Raw genomic sequence first — 23089 nt, 5'->3', positions numbered from 1 at the left:
AGACACATTTGCAACAGTCCTATAAGAAATCATATGATGCTAATTTTCCAGATGAGAATTTACATATTGAGTCGTCATGAACATTGTAAGCATCAACCGATTAGAGCAGAAAGTCTTTGAAGAAAAGTCTCCAGCTTCCACCTTTCAATAATAATTGTGTATATCATGAAAAATAGTATATGGCCCACTGTCTTTTAAACAGTGAAAGAAAGCAAAATTTCAGAGCCTTGTTTTGGGAAGAGTAAAAGTCTCTCCATTTTTAATCTGTGTTGCCTGATGGAGAAATGTGCTCAGCAAGAACTTGTCAGTGTACCTAGAATTATCATTGTGTTCCAGAGTCTCTTATGTGGTAACTGATGTCTTCACAGTCCTTTGGTAGAATTATTTGCGTCAAGGAACAACAACAAGATCTCTTGCTGTTTCTCCAGATGTAGCAATTTAGGAATCAAGCCAAAAGATAATATGATGCAGGGATGTTGAACTCGTTCTGAAGCAAGTGCCAAATTATATTTTCCACTAGAAAACATCACAAGAGGCATGTTTTATAGATTCCTCTAACTTCAGGCTGTGTTGCTTTAGCTGATGATGATAAATATTGCACTTGGACAGATATTCTTCTAAAATAGCAGTTTTATATGTAATGCAATCTCTTTGTTTTTTCGTTTGTCTCTTTCAAGATATACTCATTTTTCCCTGCTGTAACCACAAGTTAACTGCCCACCTTTTAAATTTTATCTAAATCTCAGCTCCTGCTTGATTTTAGCAGAACTGTCTGAGTCTAAAACAAGGCATTTCAATGTTTTAACAAATAACTTTAGCTTCCCTGATGTCTGGAGATCTGGCAGTGGTTCACTTCCATGGATGACTCTGACTTTGTATATAGCTGTAGTATAGTAGTATATATACACATATATATATATACATCGTGTATATATATATACACATATATATATATACATCGTGTATATATATATACATACATGCATACATACATAGTAGCTGTAGTATAATGTAGTCTAAAATCTGATGTAGGATTATAATGTCTAAATGATGTCACTCTTCTGCCCTAGACTGATGCTAGAAACTTAACTTTTTTTAGGTCAGTTGTTTTCTTAGCCCTGTTGATATCTTGCTTCTCACAGCCTGTAGTCTTTGGGTTGTTGTTTACACAAGTGAACTCTTAGTTGCTATTGTTTTCATTAGGTATTGTTTTCCTAGAGCTCTGGAAGTGTTTCATTTAACTGCTGCATACCTTTCATTTAACAGTTTGTGGATCTGTCTTGCCGATGGTAGTTTCTGTTTCCTTCCTTTAGCAAAAATGCTGGCTTATTTCCCTGCCACTGCAGGAGTAAGGGGCTTCAGATTCCAGATCTGCAATGATGCTGTAGTTATTTTTCTGTCAAAGAAAAGAAAGTGTAGTAAGTATCCCCTCAGCAAACACCTGCTAGGTAGGTTTAGGTTTTTGAAATAGCTTGAGTCCTGTTGAACCCTTGCTGTTGCATATGACAGCTCGTGAAGGGGTAAAGGCAACAGTCCTGGAAGTCCTGAGAGGAAATCTCTGGTTCTGCCAGTTCTTTCAGCCTTCACAACATGTAGGCCTTAAACAAGATTTCTGTACATTTTTGTAAAATTTTCTTTTAAATCTATACTTCTACGTTTCTATAAGAGGAGTTAAGTACTTAATTAAAATTATTCCTGTGCTTCAGCAAGAGAAGTAATTTTATGCACAACTATTGTCTAACAAGTTCCTGGTTGTGCTTTCTGTGGGCAGGTTGTCTAGAGCAGAGCATGGTGAAGGTGGGCTCAGGGTGGATCACATTTTTTTTTTCAGTTGCAGAATTTTGCTATTGCAAAATAGCTAGTTAATGTAGCTAGCATACGAGCTAAGGCAAAAAAAAAGCTTCTGTGAGATAAGTTTATTGAAGTACATTTAGGCAACATAAGATTAAATCAAAAGTGTTGGCCATGAATAATATGACCTTGATCATATTTTTTATTAACCTCATGAATGCTTGAGTTTACCAATAGTAAAATTTAAGGTTTTAATGTTTGTTAGTAGCCCATATCTGAATACTTCACATTTTTAGTGTCTGAGATTCACTCCCGGTTTTGTGGATTGTTTTGCAGGCCATATGGAGGCAGTTGGCTTCAAATTTGAAAGTATAGCAAGAAACTATTGGTTTCACAAGTCTACATTTTGGCAGAAAATTTTGCTCGTTTTTGTATTCTGTGCACACTGAAGTCTGTTGTGCTCCCTTTGTGAATTTTACTAATGCAGTCAAAAGCATCACTGGGCTTTAAATTTTGTCCTGAACTCAAAGTTTATACGGCTTGAATGTGAGTAGGATGTGAGGAAAGCTGTTTAGAAGTATGGAAATTGATTGCAGTAATTTCTCACCCCATATATGGGGAACGAAAACAAGAAGCTGTTAGAGAAAAGAAATCTCCTGGTGAAAACCACAGTAACTGATAATAAATTTGCTTTATGTCCTGATGCTTTAATTTGAATTAAGACTCATAAGCATACTGCAAGAAATTCTTCAACATATTTATTTTTTAAAATAACAGCTTCATTCTGAAGTTAAGTAATTATTGGAAAAAGCATGCTGGTGGATAAACTTGTTGATTAGATGGATTTTAAATATTTCTTATACAGAGAAGTGAATTGTTTGATCTTACTACTGTTTTTCTGGGGATTGCATGTAATAACATCAGAGATTTATTTGGGATTTGTTCCTTCTGAAATCTCAATACTATAAAAAAATAATCGTGACTTGAGTCAAGAAAGGATCTTTAGATGGCTTTAATTCAGACAGCTCTGTGGTTAAAATTTCATAGTTTGTGGGTTTTCTTAATGTAATTGCTTAAAGTTTTACCTAATTAAGTCTGTAATTATAAAAAGGGGCTGTGTTCCCACTGCAACAAAAATTAACTGTGCTTTAATGCTTGAAATGTACAACTACAATTCCTACAGCTGTAACTGATGGAAGTTTTATATAATAGCATGAATTCCAGGCAAGCAAACTTGCATGAGATGACTGATAACTTGTAACTGTTTTACTGACCATTCTACTTGCAAAGTTGTGCATATTACTGTGTCTCATCACCAAAGGGATGATTTTTTCACATTTTGCTTGCCTCTCATTCTGTAATTTTTCTGGTAGCTGAAATCCTTAGTCTTACTCAAAGTTCTTATTTGGTTGATGGGACTATGACATTTCAGTAAGATACAGGTTTTTAATTCCCAGTTAAAACTATCATAGTAGCGCCTTGAATAGAGCAAATTCCTGGTACTTCCAAGTTAGCAAAATTTGTTAAAATCCTTGGAAGATGCTGAGGTTCTACTGTTCTAGAGAGATTCACTTCACTTTAATCAGCAAAGTCTTGTCTTCACTGATTGTTTTCATCTTGGAGTTGTAGGCAGTGCTAAAAGCTCTGAAATGGCAAAACATTGCAAGATCATGCATGAATGTTTTGGAACTCTTTGCTAGGGGAAAGTGCATGGTGAGAAGATAATGCCTTCCTGTGAAACAGAAGGCTTGAAGTTGGCATTTCTATCAGAAATTGTTTTGTACTTTAAGTTCCATTGTGTGTCAGCCTTGTATTTGAAATGTCTCTTCAGTGATCTGCTAGAGAAGGGTTTTTTTGGTTGTTTCTTGTTCATTTACACAGTGAAATTTCTAGGCTGGTTTAAAGACAAAAAAAAAAAAAAGGCAAAGGGAGAGTCTAATGTGACTAAACAATAGTACGTGATTTTAGCTATATTAAATATCTGGTATGTTTTTAAATTGCAGTTATATGTTTGATAATTCTTAAACTGACAAAAGTTTTTTGTCAATAAAATTCTCTATTATCTGCTCGACCTTCAATATCATGTAGGCATTCTAAATATGGGTAATAAGAGTAATAGCACAAAGAGAAAAATCAAGGGTTTTCATTTTCTTGCAATGCAGGGGTGTTTTTTCTTAACCTTTGGTTCTCTGCTGGAATGATCTTGCTTCTAAACTTTCCTATACATGTCTTTCTTTTGTAAATTATGGACATAAAATTACATGCAGGAAAAGTAATGATGTTCAGATCTGTTTTTGCCAGGAACTCTGGTTTTGTTTGGAAACATGGGGTTTAGTTTAAAACTGGTTATACAGAAAACAAAAAAGCCAAGTGAATAGTTCGCCATCTTCATCCACAGAACTCGCTTCCTTGTTTTGCAGTAGAATACATCAGTATTACTGTAAGAAAATAATCTTAAATTTGTTTTCAATTCCAATGTTTCAACATGTCCTGGAATTGTACTTGTCTGGTTCCTTTCTGATAGCTTAAATACCTCAATTTGGTGTGAGTAGGATATCAGGAAATGCCTACTTATATGGGCTTTGTTGTTGTTTTTGCAGTAAATATCAGCTGGCTGACTTAGTAAGCTTGGGCATAAGGCAATGGAGACGTGGGTGTACAATTTATTTCTTCTCAAGCTGCAGTGTTTCGGGTCTCGGTAGCATGAGGTAATCGTTGAGAGAGATGTAGTTCTTGTCTCCACAAAAATTGTTAAAGAGGGTTTACTTAACTGTATACTTTTTTAATTCACTAGCTGAAGATGAAAAAAGGTTGACTTTTTTCCTGTAAGATTGTAGAAAAATGGTGAGACAAAAACTTTGTTCAGTAGTTGGAATTTTGGCTTTCTAGACCACATCTTAACTAAGAATCAACGTGCTATATCAGCTGTGCTTGGGGTGGTGGTCTAGTTTTATTCCAGAAATAATTGCACACTCTATTAGGGGAGTAAAACTTAAATAGCAAAACACAAGTAGGGAGGTCAAGGTGGATTCTGGGACAGCCAGACCAAGCTCATTTAGAAGAAAGGCCATCAGACCCATTTGAAAGATGATTTGATTCTGTGTAGTTGTGTGTAAGGCATTTAGTTGTGACTAGTGGGATCTCTGCTGTGGTAGACAGGCTGAATCCATCTCTGTTGCACAGCTCTTGGAATCTTGGTTAGGGATGAAGAAAGCTATGAACTGGATGGTTACAGAAGTCCAAGGAGACAAAACAATATTTATCACCTCATTGGCAGCACTTTCCAGCGTATTAATGACTTTGACTTGTGTCTGATGTGTTTTTTTAGCCAGAGCAGCAAAGGAGGATCTCCAATGAAAATAATGAGGTTGCTTTGGGGGTACATATAAGGCATGGTGGACAACACTGAAGAAACCTTAAAACTAACTGTTAATGTTAAGCACATGGAGAGTAGAAACAGGTGTAAAGGGCCAATTTGACATGAATTTATTGATAGAGAGTGAAAAGTGGTAAGAAAGAAGATTGAAGTGAAAGTGAAAACAAATAAACCATGTTTATCAGGACTGACACAGAAAGGCAACTGGGTCAAGGCTGTAGGCATGAAGGGTGATTTTTGCTGTGACACTTGTCATGAGCAAAAAAGGCACACCAGTGAAAAGTTGGAAAACATTTTTTGCAAGTTTGCAAACTGAGAGCATTAGCTGGACCTTTTTGGAAAAAACACCTTTCTCTGTATTACATATGGTACAGGAAAAGTAAACAGAAGACTGAGAAAATGGTTTGTGTCAAAGATGTTTATATACTGCAGCTCAGGGTGATTGGGTACCTGTGTGTTACGATGAATGAAATCTAGGGAATCACTGGAGAAACATGGCTAAGGTATGTTACAGCCTTGTAAAACTTGAATTGACAGCTAGGCATTCATAAGAGTCAACTGAAGATTGCCAACATTTCAGTTTCCTTAGCATGAGATTAGGTCTAGATAGATAAATCTGTCATCTCTGTGAGTGATGCCTATTGAAATTTTTGTAGGTGACATTATTCAGCTACTAAAGAGGTGTGATAATAAGCAAGGAAAATGTTCTTGTAGATTTATCCCTTTTTCTACCTCCTTGAGAAATTGCTGGGATGATAAAAGGTGTCCTTTAAATAATAAAGGAAGTATGGTTTGAAGAGGGAATGGATGAAAGGGAGAGACCATGCTAAGAGGAATGCATGCAAGTATTAGACAGGGATCTGTTGGATAAAGAAGATTTGGGTAGAGTACTCATTCCAAGTTCTAGGAGGAGGTCATCCGTCTGCTGAGAAGTGAGATGGCAGTAATTTTGAAGCCAGCTTGGAAGGTTTGCTGTAGCTTCTTTGCTATAGAAAATACCTGAAATGTGATGGGATACACTAGAGTTGCATGAAGGTTAAAAAAAAAAAAAAGTGAAAATAAACGAGAATTTGTGAAAGTTGGAATCAAACCATTGGTAGCAGGAGTACAGAGGAGATTAACAGGTAATACCCATGTGTGTGGTGAGAAAGAAAAAGTGTAAGGTTTGGAGCTTGAAGTTTATTGTGGAAAAAAAGACGATTTAGAATCTCTGAGGTGATTTGCTTATGAGTGTTAGGTTGATCCTGTTGTGTGACACTGTGTTTACATATTAAAAACTGAATTGAGAAATAATCAAAGAAATGCTACAATGGCTATAATCACGATGTTACAAGATGGTTTTATTAAGCTGCTTCTGTTTAGAAATCTATTTCCAGTGAGAAATCAAAGAATTTATCAGTTTTTTTGTGTCGTAATCCTTGGCTAAGAATGTTTTTTTTTTCATGTAACTAGTTTATTTCAGTGGGGTATACTTGGGTATTTCAAATGTATGCTTCACTTGTGTTCCTCAGCAGCTAATTTCCAGGCTCCATCAATGCTTATTTGTATTTTATCACCATGTAATACCTCTGATTCTTACACATTCCCACCACAAACAGAGACTGGTATGACACTGACTTGAAAATCTAGTTAATATTGCCATTTATTAATAATGTTCAATATTTTCAGTCTTCCTGTGTATGTTTCAGGATATTTGTTTTGCAGCACAGTGTTTCAGTTTATTTAGTATTACTCAGATAACCTGTTGAAAATAAATCCTTACTTAACCAAGTTTCCTTGAGGAGTGTTACGCCAATATTTGGCTGCAGCACCTTGCTTCCTCATTAGTGAGATACCTTACCCTGGGCTGAAACTGTGACACCCAGCTTTGCAAAGACAATACTGATGCCCTCTGAGCTGAGGGAGTCAAGTGGTGTGATTGAGGTATAGCAAACTTTGTCCTGGTGTTGCCAAGGGGACTGTGAGTTTATGTAGTGCTTGAGATTGGAATTTATGGAGAAGTGACTGAGATAAATAGGATTGACACTCACCTATGCGGCTTTTTTTTTTCTCATTCAGTCTGTCTGCAGAAGCAGATATATATAGTCTTGAAGACATGAAGTAAATTTTCTGGGCCAGTGTTACTTTTATAGAAATAAGGAAATCAAAACCTGGAAACCATGTAAAATCACGTGATGTTAAGACATTCTATATATCCTTTCATACCAAGAAAACTGGTCTTCCACACAAATAATTATGAGGCAGTAAAGCCAGGGTCTCTTGGTACTTACAAGAAGTTTCAGAAGTCTGGGTTTTGTTCTGAAACTGCTATCAAGTGCTATGGGGAAACTTTGGAATACTGGCACTAAAAGCTGTTTTAAACTGGTGTTAAGTTACCTGATTTACTTACATATTGCAGGTTCTTTAAATTTAACTGCAGAGGAAAAAAGAAAAGAGGAAAAAACGTGTTTTCTATTTCCCCTGTGGCTAGAAGAACTAGGGGGTTTAAATGGCAGTAAGGAAAACTTTAACTAGACTTTAAGAACTTCCTCTTGCAACAGGAATCCTGGATTTCTGGGGTGGATGGCTTAGGGAAGTGGTGGAATTTCCATCATGAAAGGCTTTTCAGAACAGGTTAGACAAGCATCTCTGCAGAATAATGCAGGTATAGTTTATCCTGCCTGAGGCCAAGAGACTGCATTAGATGACCTCTTAAGGTTTCTTCTAAGCCTGTTGGTTTACGTTCATGTATGTGACTCTTTCTTCTTAAATATGAGGTCAAATTCCACAAGTAGATTCAGCATCAGTTGCTTGTTATATAACCACAGTCACTGAATATTGAGACTGCATCTTCTGTTGGGGGAACAATAATATTTTGAGATTTTTACAGTGGGTGGTTATGGGCAGTTTCATTTTTATCTGTTGGTTGCATCCTGTAGCTTCCTCCAGCTCGTATTATACGTTTTACCATGGCTTCCTTTATGCTGCTGTTGGAAAAACTCAGGGGTGAATTCTGGTATATTTTCAGTTCTGGTTGACTGCTTCTTGTGTTGAAGTGTAGGTACTTGAAAACTTCAGGACACAGCATGCAAACTTGGCAGGCTGAGGGAGAGTAGAAACCTGGACTGAAATAGCCTGGAGGACTGACGAGACTGAGAGCTCGAAGCCTGGGCTTTCTTGGAATTTGTCCTGTGTCTATTTCTAAAGTAGACAGACTGCTCTCACTCAGTATCTAGCTGTTATTAATGTCAGTCTCCAGTCTGGCTGATGTATGTGTCCCAAAGATAAAAGTATTATGAATGTTTTTAAAGAGTTGCCTATGCAAATTGAAGCACAACTTTTATTTACGTGGAGAGTGCTCATTTAATGAAGAGCTGTTATTAGGTTCAATATGTGATGCCACATTTTATTTATGGGAACGATCTGGAAGAACTTTTATTGCATGCAGAGTTACTAATTTTATCACGTTCTTTAGGGACACTTTCTGTTATGATATTTTTTGCCTTGTAAAACATGTTCTTCTCTCTTTTCCATCCACTCTTTACAGAACAGTGTTGTGACTACAGGTGGGAATTAAGGCACAGAGAGAATGTATAAAATTACTCATTTAATTTTGAGTTTAGGTGTATTTCAGAGTATTTAGTGCATTTTAGGAATACTTATCTTTGAGTACATCCTGAAGCTTCTGGTTACTTTGCCAAAGTGTGCATTTATTTTCAACATTTAAATGCTATGATTTCAGGCATCTAACACAGCTGAAATTTGTTCCTTTCTTCCCAACCTTATTTTCAGACAGAACTAAAGCATTTAAACTCAAGCTTTGATTAAAAAAAAAAATTGCAATTCAATGTACTGTCAAAAAAGCCCCAAAACCACAAAGGACCAAATCTTTGTCACAGTTACAGGAAACTGAAAACTACTTTGGAATGTGGTAACCAATCCTAGGTACACATTTCCATTTACAGAGGGGAAAAAAAAATTAACCATAATCTTATTTTTGTCTCTCTTGTCTTTTTTTTTTTTTTTTTTTGGTAGGTATTCTACTACTTTTCTTTTTATTTCTTTCAGATGATATTAACTGTGTTTCTGAGCAACAATGAACAGATTCTGACAGAAGTTCCAATTACACCAGAAACAACCTGTCGCGATGTAGTGGAGTTCTGTAAAGAGCCTGGAGAAGGAAGCTGCCATCTGGCTGAAGTATGGCGTGGAAATGGTAAGTAAAGTGTTCACTGGAAATGGATTTTAATATGTGCATTAATTATAAAAAAAGAGTGACTTGTCAATACTAATTATTTTAATTACATATTGTACTTCTTTTTTTCTTCTAGTCTAGTTGACTTTGACACAAAGGATGATAATTCAAATAACAGCAGAAATTCATGTAATTCTTGGCTTTTTTCTTTTCTCTTTTCTTCCTCAGCATGAAGTGCTCAATAAAATGCATATATAAGATCTGTTAGTGTTCTATTTCTAATAGGATGGAGGGTATTTAAATGACAATATGGAATCTCATGATGATTTTTTTGCAGGTGCAGTTCACCAACTGCATTCTTTCCAGTCCTGTTTCTTCACTGTTAGCATGTGAACACAGGCTGAAATTTAAGAAAGAGTATACTTTTTTTTTTCCCCTTCTGTATCATGAATAGCAGATGCTCTGCAGACAGCATTATGCCAGAATGGGACATAGTTAGTATCTCTCGCCTATTCATGAACGTTTCCTCTCAAAGATTTGACAGCCTCTCTTGGAGCGGGTAGTAGTGTCCATATCCTATTTGTGTTGCAATTATTAATTCAGAGAATAATGAGGCAGGCAATTTTTTTCAGGAATGTATCAAAATCCATGCACGGTAAATTCTATTTTTGAATGGATTCTTGTAGTTGCATGTAGTACACACCCCCAGGTTATAATTTATCAATGTATGGATGTAAGTAGAACTGGTAGATGGGTGGGGATAACAGGTATATTAACAGAATTGTAGAATGGGACCATGGATGGGTTTGGGTTGGGAGGGACCTTAAAGATCATCTAGTTCCAATCCCCCATCTTATCTCTTAGTTATTAAAGTGACCTGTGTTTAATGTAATTTGTTCTGTGTAAAGACTGATGAGGTCATAACTCGATACTGAGTTCTTAAATTTTGTATAGAGGTGTTTTATTTTGATTGGAGCTGTTTTGCCAGACAGACTCAACAGGTGTTATTCAGATGCCTTTGGAACTTTTACCTTTTGGCGGTCCAGAATATTTTCCTCCTGGGAAAACTATACCTTATCTTTTTCTGAACTGTTCTAAGACTTTGTAAAAGGAAAAGATACCTGAAGAAGTTATTTCCTACCTGAGTAGAAACTCAGAGTTTAGCTAGGAGTGAACAGGGGAAAGGTTAAGAATTGTATGCCTGCAATTCTAGGAATACAAATTCAGTATACACTTAAGTTAGAAAATATGTCTTTAAGGATAGAACTTGAAGAATGGTTAAAACTTCTTCAAATTGGAAATTTAGGTTATGGAGTCTATGATGCCAAGTGTATCACAGATTGCTAAAATGGATCAGCAGACTTCAATGACACTCAAATATTCCTAACATTTTCCAAACCCTTGTCAATGTTATATGTGGTATTATTTATTCTTTTGCTTTCACAATACTTTGAAGGTGTACTTTTTAAAAAGTGTAGGAAAGAATGTTTTCAACTAGCTTTAAAGGGTGACTGGAAACTGGAAAAGTGATCCACAGCATCTTCCTGGAACACTTAAACCTTGGACCTTAGAAGCACAGGTTTTCTATGATAACCTTTAAGATAGAGAAAATATTTTATCTGTGGGTGAAATACTTTATTTCTCAAAGTGCTAGATATTGAAAGCTACAAGCTTCTATAAAGTGGGAAATAGAATTTATCCATAAAGTTGCAATGGTGGGTCTAAGACTAAAGTTTGGGTATCTACCCTGAGAATTATTTTTATTTGAATCCATTAAAGCCAGTGGAGATCTTCATATTACTGTGAGTAGAACAAGGAGATGACTGATTTCAGTGGGTTGTTTTTTGTTAATTTTGGGCACTGGAGTTCACCTAGTTTTCTGAAGTGGAGATCTACATACAGACACTTAGGTGAAGGAGCAGAGACCTGCCCAGAGCTTCTACCTGTTTTTAGCTCTGAACTTCTGGTAAAACTCACATGAAGGTGCTTTCACAAATGTATCTTTACCTCCTAAATTCCCAAGGTGACAACTGTATAGATCTATTCCACTGAAAATGTAGAATAGAAAATATTGGAGAGAATGAAAGAAAAAATAAAACACTCACTTATGTTTCTGGGTCTTTCAAACAGACCTGTAGTAAGCAAAAATGATACCCTGCACACTGGTTTTGAGGCTCTCTGACAGTACTTTCAGCACAAAGGTTTATTTCATTATTCTTAAATGTAGGATGCTGTTACAAAATCTGTGACCTCAGGTCCTTGACCCGAAGTCTAGGGTACATAGATTTCTCAGTGGAATGACCTGGGCATATATATGATAATTTTCCTTTCTGCTTCTTCTGGGAGCTAAATTGAATGCTCTCCACTCAAGTTTTTTAAACTAATTTTGCCTGGAATAGCAATCTGATGTAGAAAACAGGAGTCTGAACAGTTAAGTGTGACAGTTACAACAAACTTTAAACTGTGGTTCTGAGTGGGAAGTGTGAGGCAATTTGCAGTAAAACTGCTGCATGTTGTACCAGTGGAAAAGCATATTTTATCTCTTCTATTACACTGTCTCTGATCCCTCACCCTTATCCTCAAGAGATCTGCAAGTGTTCTTTCAGAGGACATGTAGGAAAGTAAAATTCAAAACAAAAGTTAATACAGCAAATCATGGGTTTAAAAACCACATTAGATTTAGTCACACACCATAAGTGGTCTGTTTTCCTGTTAGTCTCTCCGTGTGGCACAAGTGAGAAATTACACCTCCCTCCATAAGACAGAGTCTACCTGGCCTCTTGTGAATGTGCTTAACTCCTCCCCTCTACAGGCAGCCACAGCTTCTTTTAGGTAGCCCAGCTGAATAATGCATGTCTATTCAAATTCAGAGCATTGGGGCTTGTGGACTATAATCGTATCATCAGGTACAAATAGCAATTTGCATGCCTGAAAGCCTTTCTAAACTGCATTGCTGTAACAAAATACTGTCTCTTTTAACAGATTTCCTGTTTTGAATGTGTATGTAGAAGTAGATGATAAACACTTGATTTTATTTTTAGAAGACGAGAGACCAATTTTCTTCCAGAAAAATGTTACTAAAATCCAAAAATTATGTAAGATTTCTACAGTGCAGAGGAAGATTACAATAGCTTAGTTGTTGGAAAACATTGGTTTATTTATTATTATATCTTATATCTCTTTGCTTTTGTGTGACAAAGAAATGGTTGAGGCCTTCATAAAAGCTGTAAAATATTTAGATGTTGTTCGCATTAGAGTCAAACAAACTGATTCTTCTCAGAGCTGCGTGGCCTAAGCATTTCATTTATTCACATTTGATTTTGGTATTTCATTCTCTCTTCCCTCTCCTTTCCAGTTTCATGAGTAGTAGTTGAAAAAGTCAATAGCATTTGTGCCTGATATATCAGTATACTTTGTACCACCTTGCACTTTGTCAATTTGAAGCTTCTTCTTTTTGCAAGGATTTCTCATACTCTAACAGGAGACAAAACCAGAATGTTCTTCCTCATTCCCCTGCTATTGCAAATAGCTGTTGGTGAGGAGGGTCAGAGACAGGTGTGATGCCAGGAACTTGTAATATATTTCCAGAGAGAATTGATTTCAACCTTTAAATCCACTCAGTACTAAATTATTCCATTTACACCTGGAATGCCCTTCAGCAACTGGTCATAACTGGTATTCCTCAGTGTGGTGGTAAAGCAGGCGGCAAGAGAGTGTGAAAGAAATAGTTTCGTACTTTGAGTGTACTTCTACAAACGTGAGCAGGGAAAAACTCATTCCAGATATCACAGCAAACTCCCCATGGAGAGTTTGAAGAAAATCCATTGCTTTTTATTCTGGTTTCATGTACAGGAGGCGTAAATGTGTTTATTTAACAGAGCAGGATCCGTGAAGTCAGGCTAAAAAAAGATTTTGAAACCTGAAACTTACTTTAAACGAGTGGATTTGTAGCTCCACAAGAAGAATTTTGCAACTCTTTCGTGAAACATTGGTGCATATCCATGTTTTAGATTTACAGAGTGTTTTGTTTTGGAGTACTTAAAACTAGCCCATCCTCAAAACTTTTACTTAAAAGGAAAGAAATGTAGCTCATTTCTCAAACATGTTTTAGAATCTTGATCCAGCTGAAAATCTAAGGCAGTTTTTTCAGGTAGCAATGGATGTATGCATTTTTCAAAGTTTTCTGCTGTGTTATTCATGATGACAAATGTTCTCTAGATAATTTTTGATGTGTTGCTAAAGTATAGGCATCCAGCCCTTTTTATTACTCTACACCCATTCTCCTATTTAATATTTTCTTGACACTGTCAGAATGGTCTCTCATACTTAAAATTTAAAAAAAATTAAAATTTAAGTTTGAAATAGTTTTGAGACTTGAGTTATTGACAAATATTTCTGAAGCTGTAACAATTTGGAAAAATTCAACTGTAGCGTTTCTCTTTGGTTTGATTTGATTTTGGTTCTTAATGAGCAGGGATTTTCAGAAAATACCTCTTTTACTATTATACTGCAAATATAAAATCATGCTTTCTTCTCACACTTATAGATTTAAAGGATTTAAACTGTGGCAAGGAATGGGGATTTCACTTCTCACCATGTCTTATGTTAGGTGTTAATGTCTATTTCTTCCTCTTTGTTTCCTGAATTTGTTTCATGTAGCCAGGTTGCAAAGAATTAGTGCTGCTCCATCTTTCTTTTCATTGCTTCAGTGATACTGATGATGCTGTTACTACTTTAACCTGTTTTCTGTCTTCTTTAGGATAACACCCCAAACTGGTTTTGTGAAAGAACTGCTAAACTAGTAGAAAACATCTTTGCCATTTCTTTCCATTCTCATTGTCTAAAAAATATTAGACTTAATTTTTTGAAGGTGCATTATGTAAATGACACCTCTTACTTTGACTAGCTTCTGGGATCAGGACCTTAGTTTTAATGGGAGAACAGCTCAACCAGGAATGAAGCTGCAGCTACCCCCCACCATTCCAGAATTAGCCCAGCCCTGACTTAGCTGGGTTTGCCTAGCAATTTTTCTGTTTGGGGGAAATTCCTAAAGATTCATATCTTGTGTCCTAATGTCTCTGAACTAAACCACTTAAATATTTTTACATTCAATGATCTTTAGAAGAGTCATGCTGCAACTGTAGTGCTTCAAAGCACTTGAAACCTTACTTTACTTTAGGAGTTGAAAAACCTGAAAATCATGCTTTTAAAGTTTCTTTTCAAGAACTGAGTAGTAATAAGCCACTGACCTTATTCTTGTGTGCTTAAACATTGTTGACAATGTTTCTAGAACACTAGAACTTGAGTGAGGAACAGGAAAAAGGGTTTTTTTTGTTTTTAAGAAAAATAACTACCCAGTCACCTGATAAATATGATTAGCTTGTGATTTAAATGACCCTTCCCCACTGAAAGCACTTAGATCTAACTGTGGCTAAATTGTGTTAATCACATACCTATTTGACATGACATATTTTGACAAAAGTTTATTGTATTAAATGCATTGTGAAACAATTGATTAAAGTGTATTGTTTTTTAAGTATTGCAGTTAAGTATCCCAAGCGTATTAAGACGTGTACATGTACGTAGTTCATAATGTATAAAAAGTTAGGTAAATCTCATTTAAGGTAATGAATGTAAGAATGAATGAATGAAGGTAAAGGTATATTTGTGATTTCGTTTTCCCAAGCTTTTCCCAAGATTTCTCTTATATCTTTGAATCATTTTGTCTTGTTATGTCAAATGAGTGAGGTATGAAATGGATAACAAACTTAGTGGTGCTCATCCCAGTGGGAGACAGAGTGGTTGGGGTTTTGGAGGCCAAAAGTATTTTGCTTTTAACAACAAAGTATAGTTTATAATAAAATTTTGTTCTGGTTAGATGATGTATTTTGGTACCATACCTAGTATTAGATCTTAAAATGGGGATCTTATTATCTTAATAAAAACATCTGGTAATTAATGCAAGTGTAATTATGGAAGCAGTGAAAAACTTGTCTTCTTAAATGTATTTGCATTTTGAAATACTAAATATATAGTGTGCAGCCTCTTACTCACAATATATTTGATCAATTTAGAAGAAATAATTACTCTATGCAAATGTTTTCCTGGGGAAAAGCAAAGAGACTGACTGTTGCATAGAACTTAGTCTTTATTTTTTCAAAGAGTTGCCAGTAATTCCACATGTACTGGATGTTAGTGTCTGGCAAAGTGTATTAGAGTGGGAGTAGCTGCTCAAGTTCTTAGGAGATTAAATGTCAATATAATGATAAGGCTTTTTGTCTCTGTGGAAACCCAGAGGTTCAAACTGAATGAATTATTTTAATAATAGAACAAATTGCCCATTTGGTGGTGATGGGGAGCAAAGTTGCTATTTCCTAAATTAGGGTTCCTAAACACTGGTATGGATTTGCAAGCTGGTTCTCTAGTGCTGTGGAGCCGTGAGCTGTGTTTACAGTAACAGGCAGGGCAGCTTTTAATACCATACATCCAGTTGGTGCCTGTTTCTTAGACTTTGTGCAAGATAAAATACATTGGGTAGATTGAATTGCTACCAAAAAGGTCATTCTGACCATTAATAAGAGTTTTTATAACCCTGCTTGATTTTAAGGAGTTATAAGGTTTTTTTTGGTCTTGTACTTCTAGAGCGCCCCATACCCTTTGATCATATGATGTATGACCACCTACAGAAGTGGGGGCCCCGCAGGGAAGAGGTGAAATTTTTTCTTCGTCATGAAGAGTCACCAGCTGAAAGCAATGAACAGAGTAAGTACATTTATCCTGTAGTGTTGTTACTGAAACAGATTTAAAAGATTTCTGAAGTGAATTTGGTTTTTAGTTCATTCAGTGAACTTCAGTGGTTCTGTGTAAGAAAGCTTCCTTGTACCAAAGCCATTTTGAACCTTCCTCAGGGGCACCTTTATTCTTGTTCTCCAATTCCCTTCTTTAGAATAATGCCTACCAGTCCGCTGACTAATCGCAAGATTTGTTTTATTCTGCTTAATTTGGATCCAAAAAAGTTGGTGGATATTGGAGACTTGGTGTAGTTTTTTCTTACTGAGAGGGTAGAATGGTTCTTTTTGAGCTGCTGTTCTTTCAGCTGCACAGAAAAGACTGGGCCTTTGCCTCCTTTAAAAACTCAGATCTGTTTTACACACATCACTGGCAGAGTGTCTTTGCTTTCTCAATACTTCATGTAAGTATATTTAATAGTTGTGATAATTTGCATCTTGAAAAATTGCTGGTCTGCTTGGTTCTATAGGAAAAGTGTTTATATGAAACAATTCCCTATGAAGTGGGGTTTCTTAAAAGACTAGAATAAAAAAAATAGAAGTGTTTTAGTTTTCTGAACTTACTGGTGTAGACTCTACTTAATCTATGAGAAGAGTTTTGTGGCTGTGCATTTATTGACTTAATGGCTGTCAGACTGTCTGAAGGACAGGAAAGGTGTCTCAGTGAGGTGTGTTTGCATGCCCAGATTATCCTGACTCATATAACTAATCTGACTACTTTTAACAACAGGATTTCAAGTCTTTGCTGAGTCCTTATTCCTTTCAGCTGAGGCTTCTCTTATTTTTAAGTGGTTCCTGCCTGTTTTGAATGCAGAAGTAGCAGCCCCAAAAATGTGTGAGGGAATTTTGTATTAATTAGGTACTTTGTAAAATAGTGTTATCCTTTGGGCAATACAAAGATAAAGTACGTTAAGAAATTTAAGATACACTTAAAGCCAAAGAATTTCAGTGCACAAGGAAAGCATTGCTTCTGAACCATGCATGCAAGGCTTTTTAATTCATCATTGGTCTATGGATCAGTTTCTAGATTAAAACTGCTTATAAGTTAGACATTAGAAAACTTCCTCTACTATATTAATTTATAATGTATTCACTTGAAGCTACTGCTTCTCATGGACACAAAATATAAAGCTTGAGTACATTGCCCTTCATGACATCTTTCCCTAAAGAGAAGTCAGGAAAATAGAGCTGCATGTTTATACTTTTAACTGAGGAGTTCTGTAAACTAAAAGCTTTATTTCTGGTGATTCACTGCTTGCAAAAAGTAACATTGGTAAGAAAGCTTTGGAACTAGCAGAATAAAAATTCACAGGCAAAAGTTTGATAGAAATTCTTGAACAGAATTCTCAGAATGTTTGAGAACAGACTCAAGAGTAAAATGAATTTGTGTTGAAAACTGAAGTTCGCTCTAAGAGTGATGCTTTACTTTTAGGTGGACGTCAACCCCAAAATCAAAGAAATGGCATTAATATACCTGTGGAGAAACGAACAGAGAATGGGGTATGTAATAAATCTTAAAGGTTTGGATCAACACCACTCATACACTTTGTGTTTTAAAAATTATTACTTTTTAAGGTGTGTTATAATAGGAACTGGGGAAAAATATATGGATCTTGGTTTTGTTCAGATTTTGTTAGAAAGTGAATGGGACAATGTGTCTTTTTCATCAACTATTCTGAATTTTCTGTCTAGAAAGAAATTATGGGATGTGAGAAGCCCTGGAGTCTTATTAATTCATGTTCTAATCTGTTTTATTCATTTGTGTGAAGTAAAAACAAGCTACATTATTCTTTCACACTTGTATTACATGTCCATATGTCTTTTCTTTGATTTATCTCGCTTTTACTGATACATGACGTACCATTTTATGTTGAAACATGACAATGTACCTACGAATTGGGATGTTTTCAGATGCTGGTAAAAGAGCTTGCATACCCCTCAGAGCCTTCACTTTATACTGGTTTTATGCTCTTGATTCATTTCTACACATGGAGTTTTTTTAACTAATATATTATTAGGTTTCTAATTTAAAATACAAATTATATGCCATAGGCAACCTGTGATTCCTGGTTTGAACATTTTCTCTTTTACACATAAAACATAGTATATCTCTTTCAAAATTAACATAGCTTAAAAGCCTTTTACTCCTGAGCTGAAACTCTCCTTACTTTCTTCTCTCTTGTCTCATCTTCAATACTAATGAAGATTCTGCAAAGCAGTCTGTTCTTGTTTGTTCAGGACCATTTTTCTGCCTTTACCAAGACATTCCAGCTATAGTTAACTATTTTTAAACGTTTTAAAATTTCAGTAAAAACATTTGAATTCATCAATTCATAGTTATATTGTCTTAGTGAAGCACTGTCACTTTACAAATGTGCATATGGTTCTTTCTCAGAGTAAAATAATAGTTAAAGTTTAAAAGCAAAAAAATCAGTTTTTTCAAGCTGAGAATCTTAAAAACAATTGTGCAGATTCAACACTTCTGTGCTCATATATTGCCTGATAACTAACATCTAAAATTCACACACACTCCCATGTAGCAACAGAGTTGTTCAGTCAGTTTGCAGCTCTTTGCAGCTTGTTTTGTGCATGGCTGTGGACCTAGGGGAAGGAATTTTTTTCCCTATTCAAAGCAGTTAATCATGTATTGCTTTCTACAGTCCTTTTCTGTAGAGAGCACTGGCTGATATCCTCTGCTGCATGGATCCGTTTATCCTGCTGCCATTGTCATATTGACAATGTAGTGAGATCATGGTGCTGTAAAGTGCTGGGGGAACATAACTCTTTCATGACCTCTCCTGATCTACTCCTCCATGTGGGTTATAGCTCATATACTACATTTGAGATATAGTATATTTGGAAATTAGGACTGGAATGTGCAAAATGCCTTACAGTCTCACTTCTTGGCAGGGCTAAACATTATGATAGAAAGGCTCAAATTGAATTGAATTTGCTGTGAGTTTTTATGGGTAAAGCTCAGACTTGATAACTTGAATAACAATTCTATCTTCATTCCATTCAGGACACTTATTTTGCTATTTTTTTTAAATCCCAAAAGTTGACCACAAAATTAAAATTTGTTGGGGAACTGATCACTTTAAAAAGGGCTTTTACCAGGTTTAGGAAACAAGGTGTATTAAATACCTGGTTTATGAAAATAGACTAAAACCTGAAGACATTATAGTAATGTAAAATCGTAATGGGTTTTATGATCAAAATGGTACAAATTAGGTTTTGGAAGTGTTTTAAACTAAGATTTTCAATTGTGCTAAGTTTTAAATCAGAGGGGGAGGGGGAAAAAGAGGTGGCTTCAGGATCAAGGATTTAATCAGCTTACACTTACGTAATGCATTAGGCTTATTCATTGTTGCTGGCATGCTGAATGTTAGACTGGCCCTAAAATCAACACAAACCAATGGAACATTGAAGACAGCTCAGATCTTACCAAATACTCTGCATTCAGGTACATTTTTATTATGTGTACTGCTTTAAGGATGAAATAGTTGATTTTTTTGCTTAATATTGGGTAGAGCTGCAAGTGTGACGTGCATAAAAAACTTTAAGATAAATGTTAGTTTTATTGATTGAACCAATAGTCTTGGAAAAAATTGTGGGCAATCTATCCAGTTAAATTTAGATAATTCTATTAATTGGCATTTTGTCATATGCAGTAAGATTTTTTGTTGTTGTTCTTTGAAACTATATATGCTTGATCAGCAATTATTTAAATAATGGTTAGCTTAAAATCACATTATGTGAATGCTTAAATTTCATTAGATTATCTTTCAACTTAAAAATAGAATTGGCTAAGTCTCTTCCAGCAGTGAAACATGGTTTGTTGTAAAAAAAATACTTTTATTTATAAAAAATATTTTTATTTATAAAAAATACTGTCATTATTCATCTGGGAGCTTTGCATTCTGCATAACAAAGTCTAAAGGAAAAAATCTGTGAGGTTTTGTGAATTGACAAGTGCTCTTATTCCAGAGGTGACTTTTTGGGGTTTGCCTTTTGTTTACAACTTTCTTTCTTAGAAGTGGAATTATGATGTAGTTAGGACCTGATCTCTTTCTGCCAGTACACAAAGGTACAGATGCATGAAGATCAGACTTACATAACTAAACATTTCCTTTTGCAAGGGAGATTGGACAGTGTCTCAGGAGGGATTCTCTTCTCTGAGAACAGCTGCCTCTTCCTCCTCTTCCTTCCTTTAGCTTGTGTAATTGAGCCAATTGGATCTGAACACAAGTTGTAACAAGGGGAATTCTAAATAAATAAGGGGGAAAATGTTTTATCATTGAGAATAAGAGACATTGGAACAGACTGTTCAGAGTCGGTGGAATTTTGATCTAGCTGAATAAAGTCCTGAGCAGTCTGAACTGCTCCAGTCAAGGCTTATTGAACCAGATGACTTCCAGAGGCTCCTTTCTACCTAAATCATTCTTTGATTCAGTGATTGGTGGCTGTGAAACACTGGTCATCCAAATGCTGGGACTTGTTTGCTTCCAGATGTCCTAGCATGATCCAAACATCATGCCATAGCAGCAGCAGCAGTCTGTGAACTGCGAGGCAGAGCAAATCTAGGTGAAACCACTGGGGGTCAGTGGCAGACAGGAGAGGGACTGGGGAGCCCCATCCCGTTTGAGCTGCCGGCCCTCAGCAGGAGATGTGGATCAGATTTTGCTCTCTTAGAAAGGGCACTGACTGGATGATGACAGCTGTCCAGATGAAAAGCCAATCACATAACTCAGAAATTTCTTGGAGATGAGAAAACAGGAAAACAGATGTAGCCTGGGGGAAAAAAAGGATATGGTACATGACAGAAGTCAAATGTATTGGACTCGGTAAAAGTAAATTAGTGTAATGAGAACAGTCTGTATATGAAGAAATACCCATTTTCTGTAGTTTCTTATATAGAAATGATAATATAATTTAAATATAATTTATTTTTATACATAATAATTTACTGGGGGAGCATAAAATATCAGTTTGTGGCCTCTGGTGCCAATTTTTTAAACTTACTTTTGCTGTTTCTAAAATTGCTTCCCTGATTTAGAGAGAATGATATCAATAAGCATTTTTCTTAATGGATGTCGGCCGAAGCCTTTGCCAAGAGATAAAATGTGGAACCTCATTTTATCTCACTACAGCGTTTGTGTTAACATTAGTATAAAGGAAATTTGTGTAGAGGAAGACAACTTGGCCATCATTCCAAACTGGAGACACACTCCTGCCAATTTTCTTAGTATTCAAGCTGTGGCCAGTAGATGAAGTTGAGTGTTAAAAGTTTTGTGCTGATTAAATAACAGAACTCATGCTCAATCTTTCTGTTAAAGTGTCTAAATCAGGCTTTTAGCAAAAATTACAACAGGTAGTCCAGCTGTTTTGTATCAGGAAACTTATACTGAGGGAATTCTTAGGGAAATTCCATTAACAGATGCGTTAATACTTTTACATACATGTGTATGTAAAAAAAAGGAAATTTTTTGTAGTACTGATATAATTTCAGAGTGTATGGTTGCTGATGGAGGGTGGATACCCTCTGATGTAATCTCTGTATTCCACTCCATCGTGACAGCACTAAAGCTACACTGCTTTTGAGTGCCTGTGGTGTGACTTGTTCCATTTTATGCTTAGTGATTAGACAGATTTAGAAGTGCTGCCAGAATCCCTGAAGAGAATTATATATTGTTCATTAGCTTTAAACATTTCAACCATAAGAGTGTGAACAGATAAAAAGGCATTAAACATCTAATGTACATTTTATTCTGGGGGCAAATTTACAAGTATTCTTGCACATAAAAAAATAATAAAAGTTTCCTTAACCTGTCAAGTGAAGACATAACAGAATCTAATTGTGAGGAAAAAGGCAAACAAACCACATTTTTAACAGAAGTAATAAACTCAGATGAGAAATACATTATGTGTACTTGCTTGAAGTTTCTCATTTGAACTATTGAAGGATAAAGAGCTTAGTCTGGATAGAAGTTGTTATTCAAAGCTGAGCTGCAAATTCAATTTAATATAAGCTTGTAAGTATTAAGCACTCTTTTTATAACATTTAACAGTGTGCTTGGAAGGGGCTGTCATTCACATAAGGCAGGTTTTAATCAAATTTGTTTAAAATGAACAGAGAACTGTGTCACTCTTGAAATTTAGATTCAGGGGTCTCATAGCAAAATCAAAGCAAATAATTCCATTAAAAGATGATTTTAAACTATTTAGGCACAAACAATTCTAACTGTTTGCAGAAAAGTATTTTTTTCTGAAGAAATACTCATGTAAGCTTCCTGGAACCTTTTGACCTTCTAATAAGAGTGTAATTAAATCAGATTCAAGTTTTCCCAGTTTTCTGCTGTAACTTCCTCTGTTGCTTTTGTTAGAGACAAAAACTTGTCCGCTACTCCTGCTGTCAGAGATGTTCACTTGTATAAGGTATAGATTCTGGAAATTGTTTACCTGTCAGAGAGGGAAGCCTTGCTGTCCCTACAGCAGCCTTTTGCACTATCAAATTCCTAGTTCAGTTCCTAGGTCAGAGTTAACAGAGTTTGGATTCTCCACAGACTGGCAGAGTTCTTTTAGTCTGCCTGAAGCATTTTCCAGACAGCTGGCAGTATGTTAGTCCTCAAAAAAAAAAAAAATAGAGTAATCCAACTAAAGGATTTAAGGGAAAAAAATTAAATTATGAAGCAGAAGAAAAAAAAATAAAGTCTAAAGCAAATTTTAATGCATACAAATAGCTTTTGAATTCTTGCTGGACTAGAAATCTGAATCTTCTCACGCCTCAGTGAAGGATAGTTATCTAGGGAATCATCTCTACAAGACTAATAGTTGTGTGATCCCTTAGAAAGAATTTCTGTGAAACTGTAGGGAATTGAAATGCTATTGACCTCATAACTCCCTCTGAGCCCTTTTTTGAACCTTTTAGGCAGAATCACATCGTTCTTGGATTTGGAATTT

General features: G+C 35.7%; 1 protein-coding gene across 5 annotated transcripts in view; it reads left to right on the top strand.

Moving 5' to 3' along the window:
* The window catches only part of PPP1R13B (protein phosphatase 1 regulatory subunit 13B), a 69109-nt gene that overhangs the window by 16294 nt on the left and 29726 nt on the right, over window positions 1–23089 (top strand). For all 5 annotated transcript variants that reach the window (XM_058845277.1, XM_058845286.1, XM_058845268.1 and 2 more), the window contains exons 2-4: window positions 9215–9362; window positions 15984–16103; window positions 17562–17629. In XM_058845277.1, coding sequence (XP_058701260.1) covers window positions 9215–9362; window positions 15984–16103; window positions 17562–17629 — 336 coding nt within the window. The remainder of the gene's footprint in view (window positions 1–9214; window positions 9363–15983; window positions 16104–17561; window positions 17630–23089) is intronic.

This window comes from Poecile atricapillus, chromosome 1 (assembly GCF_030490865.1).
Source record: "Poecile atricapillus isolate bPoeAtr1 chromosome 1, bPoeAtr1.hap1, whole genome shotgun sequence".
Taxonomy (NCBI): domain Eukaryota; kingdom Metazoa; phylum Chordata; class Aves; order Passeriformes; family Paridae; genus Poecile; species Poecile atricapillus.
The sequence above is the reverse complement of the archived record's forward strand: the minus strand, read 5'-3'. Positions and strand labels throughout refer to the sequence as shown.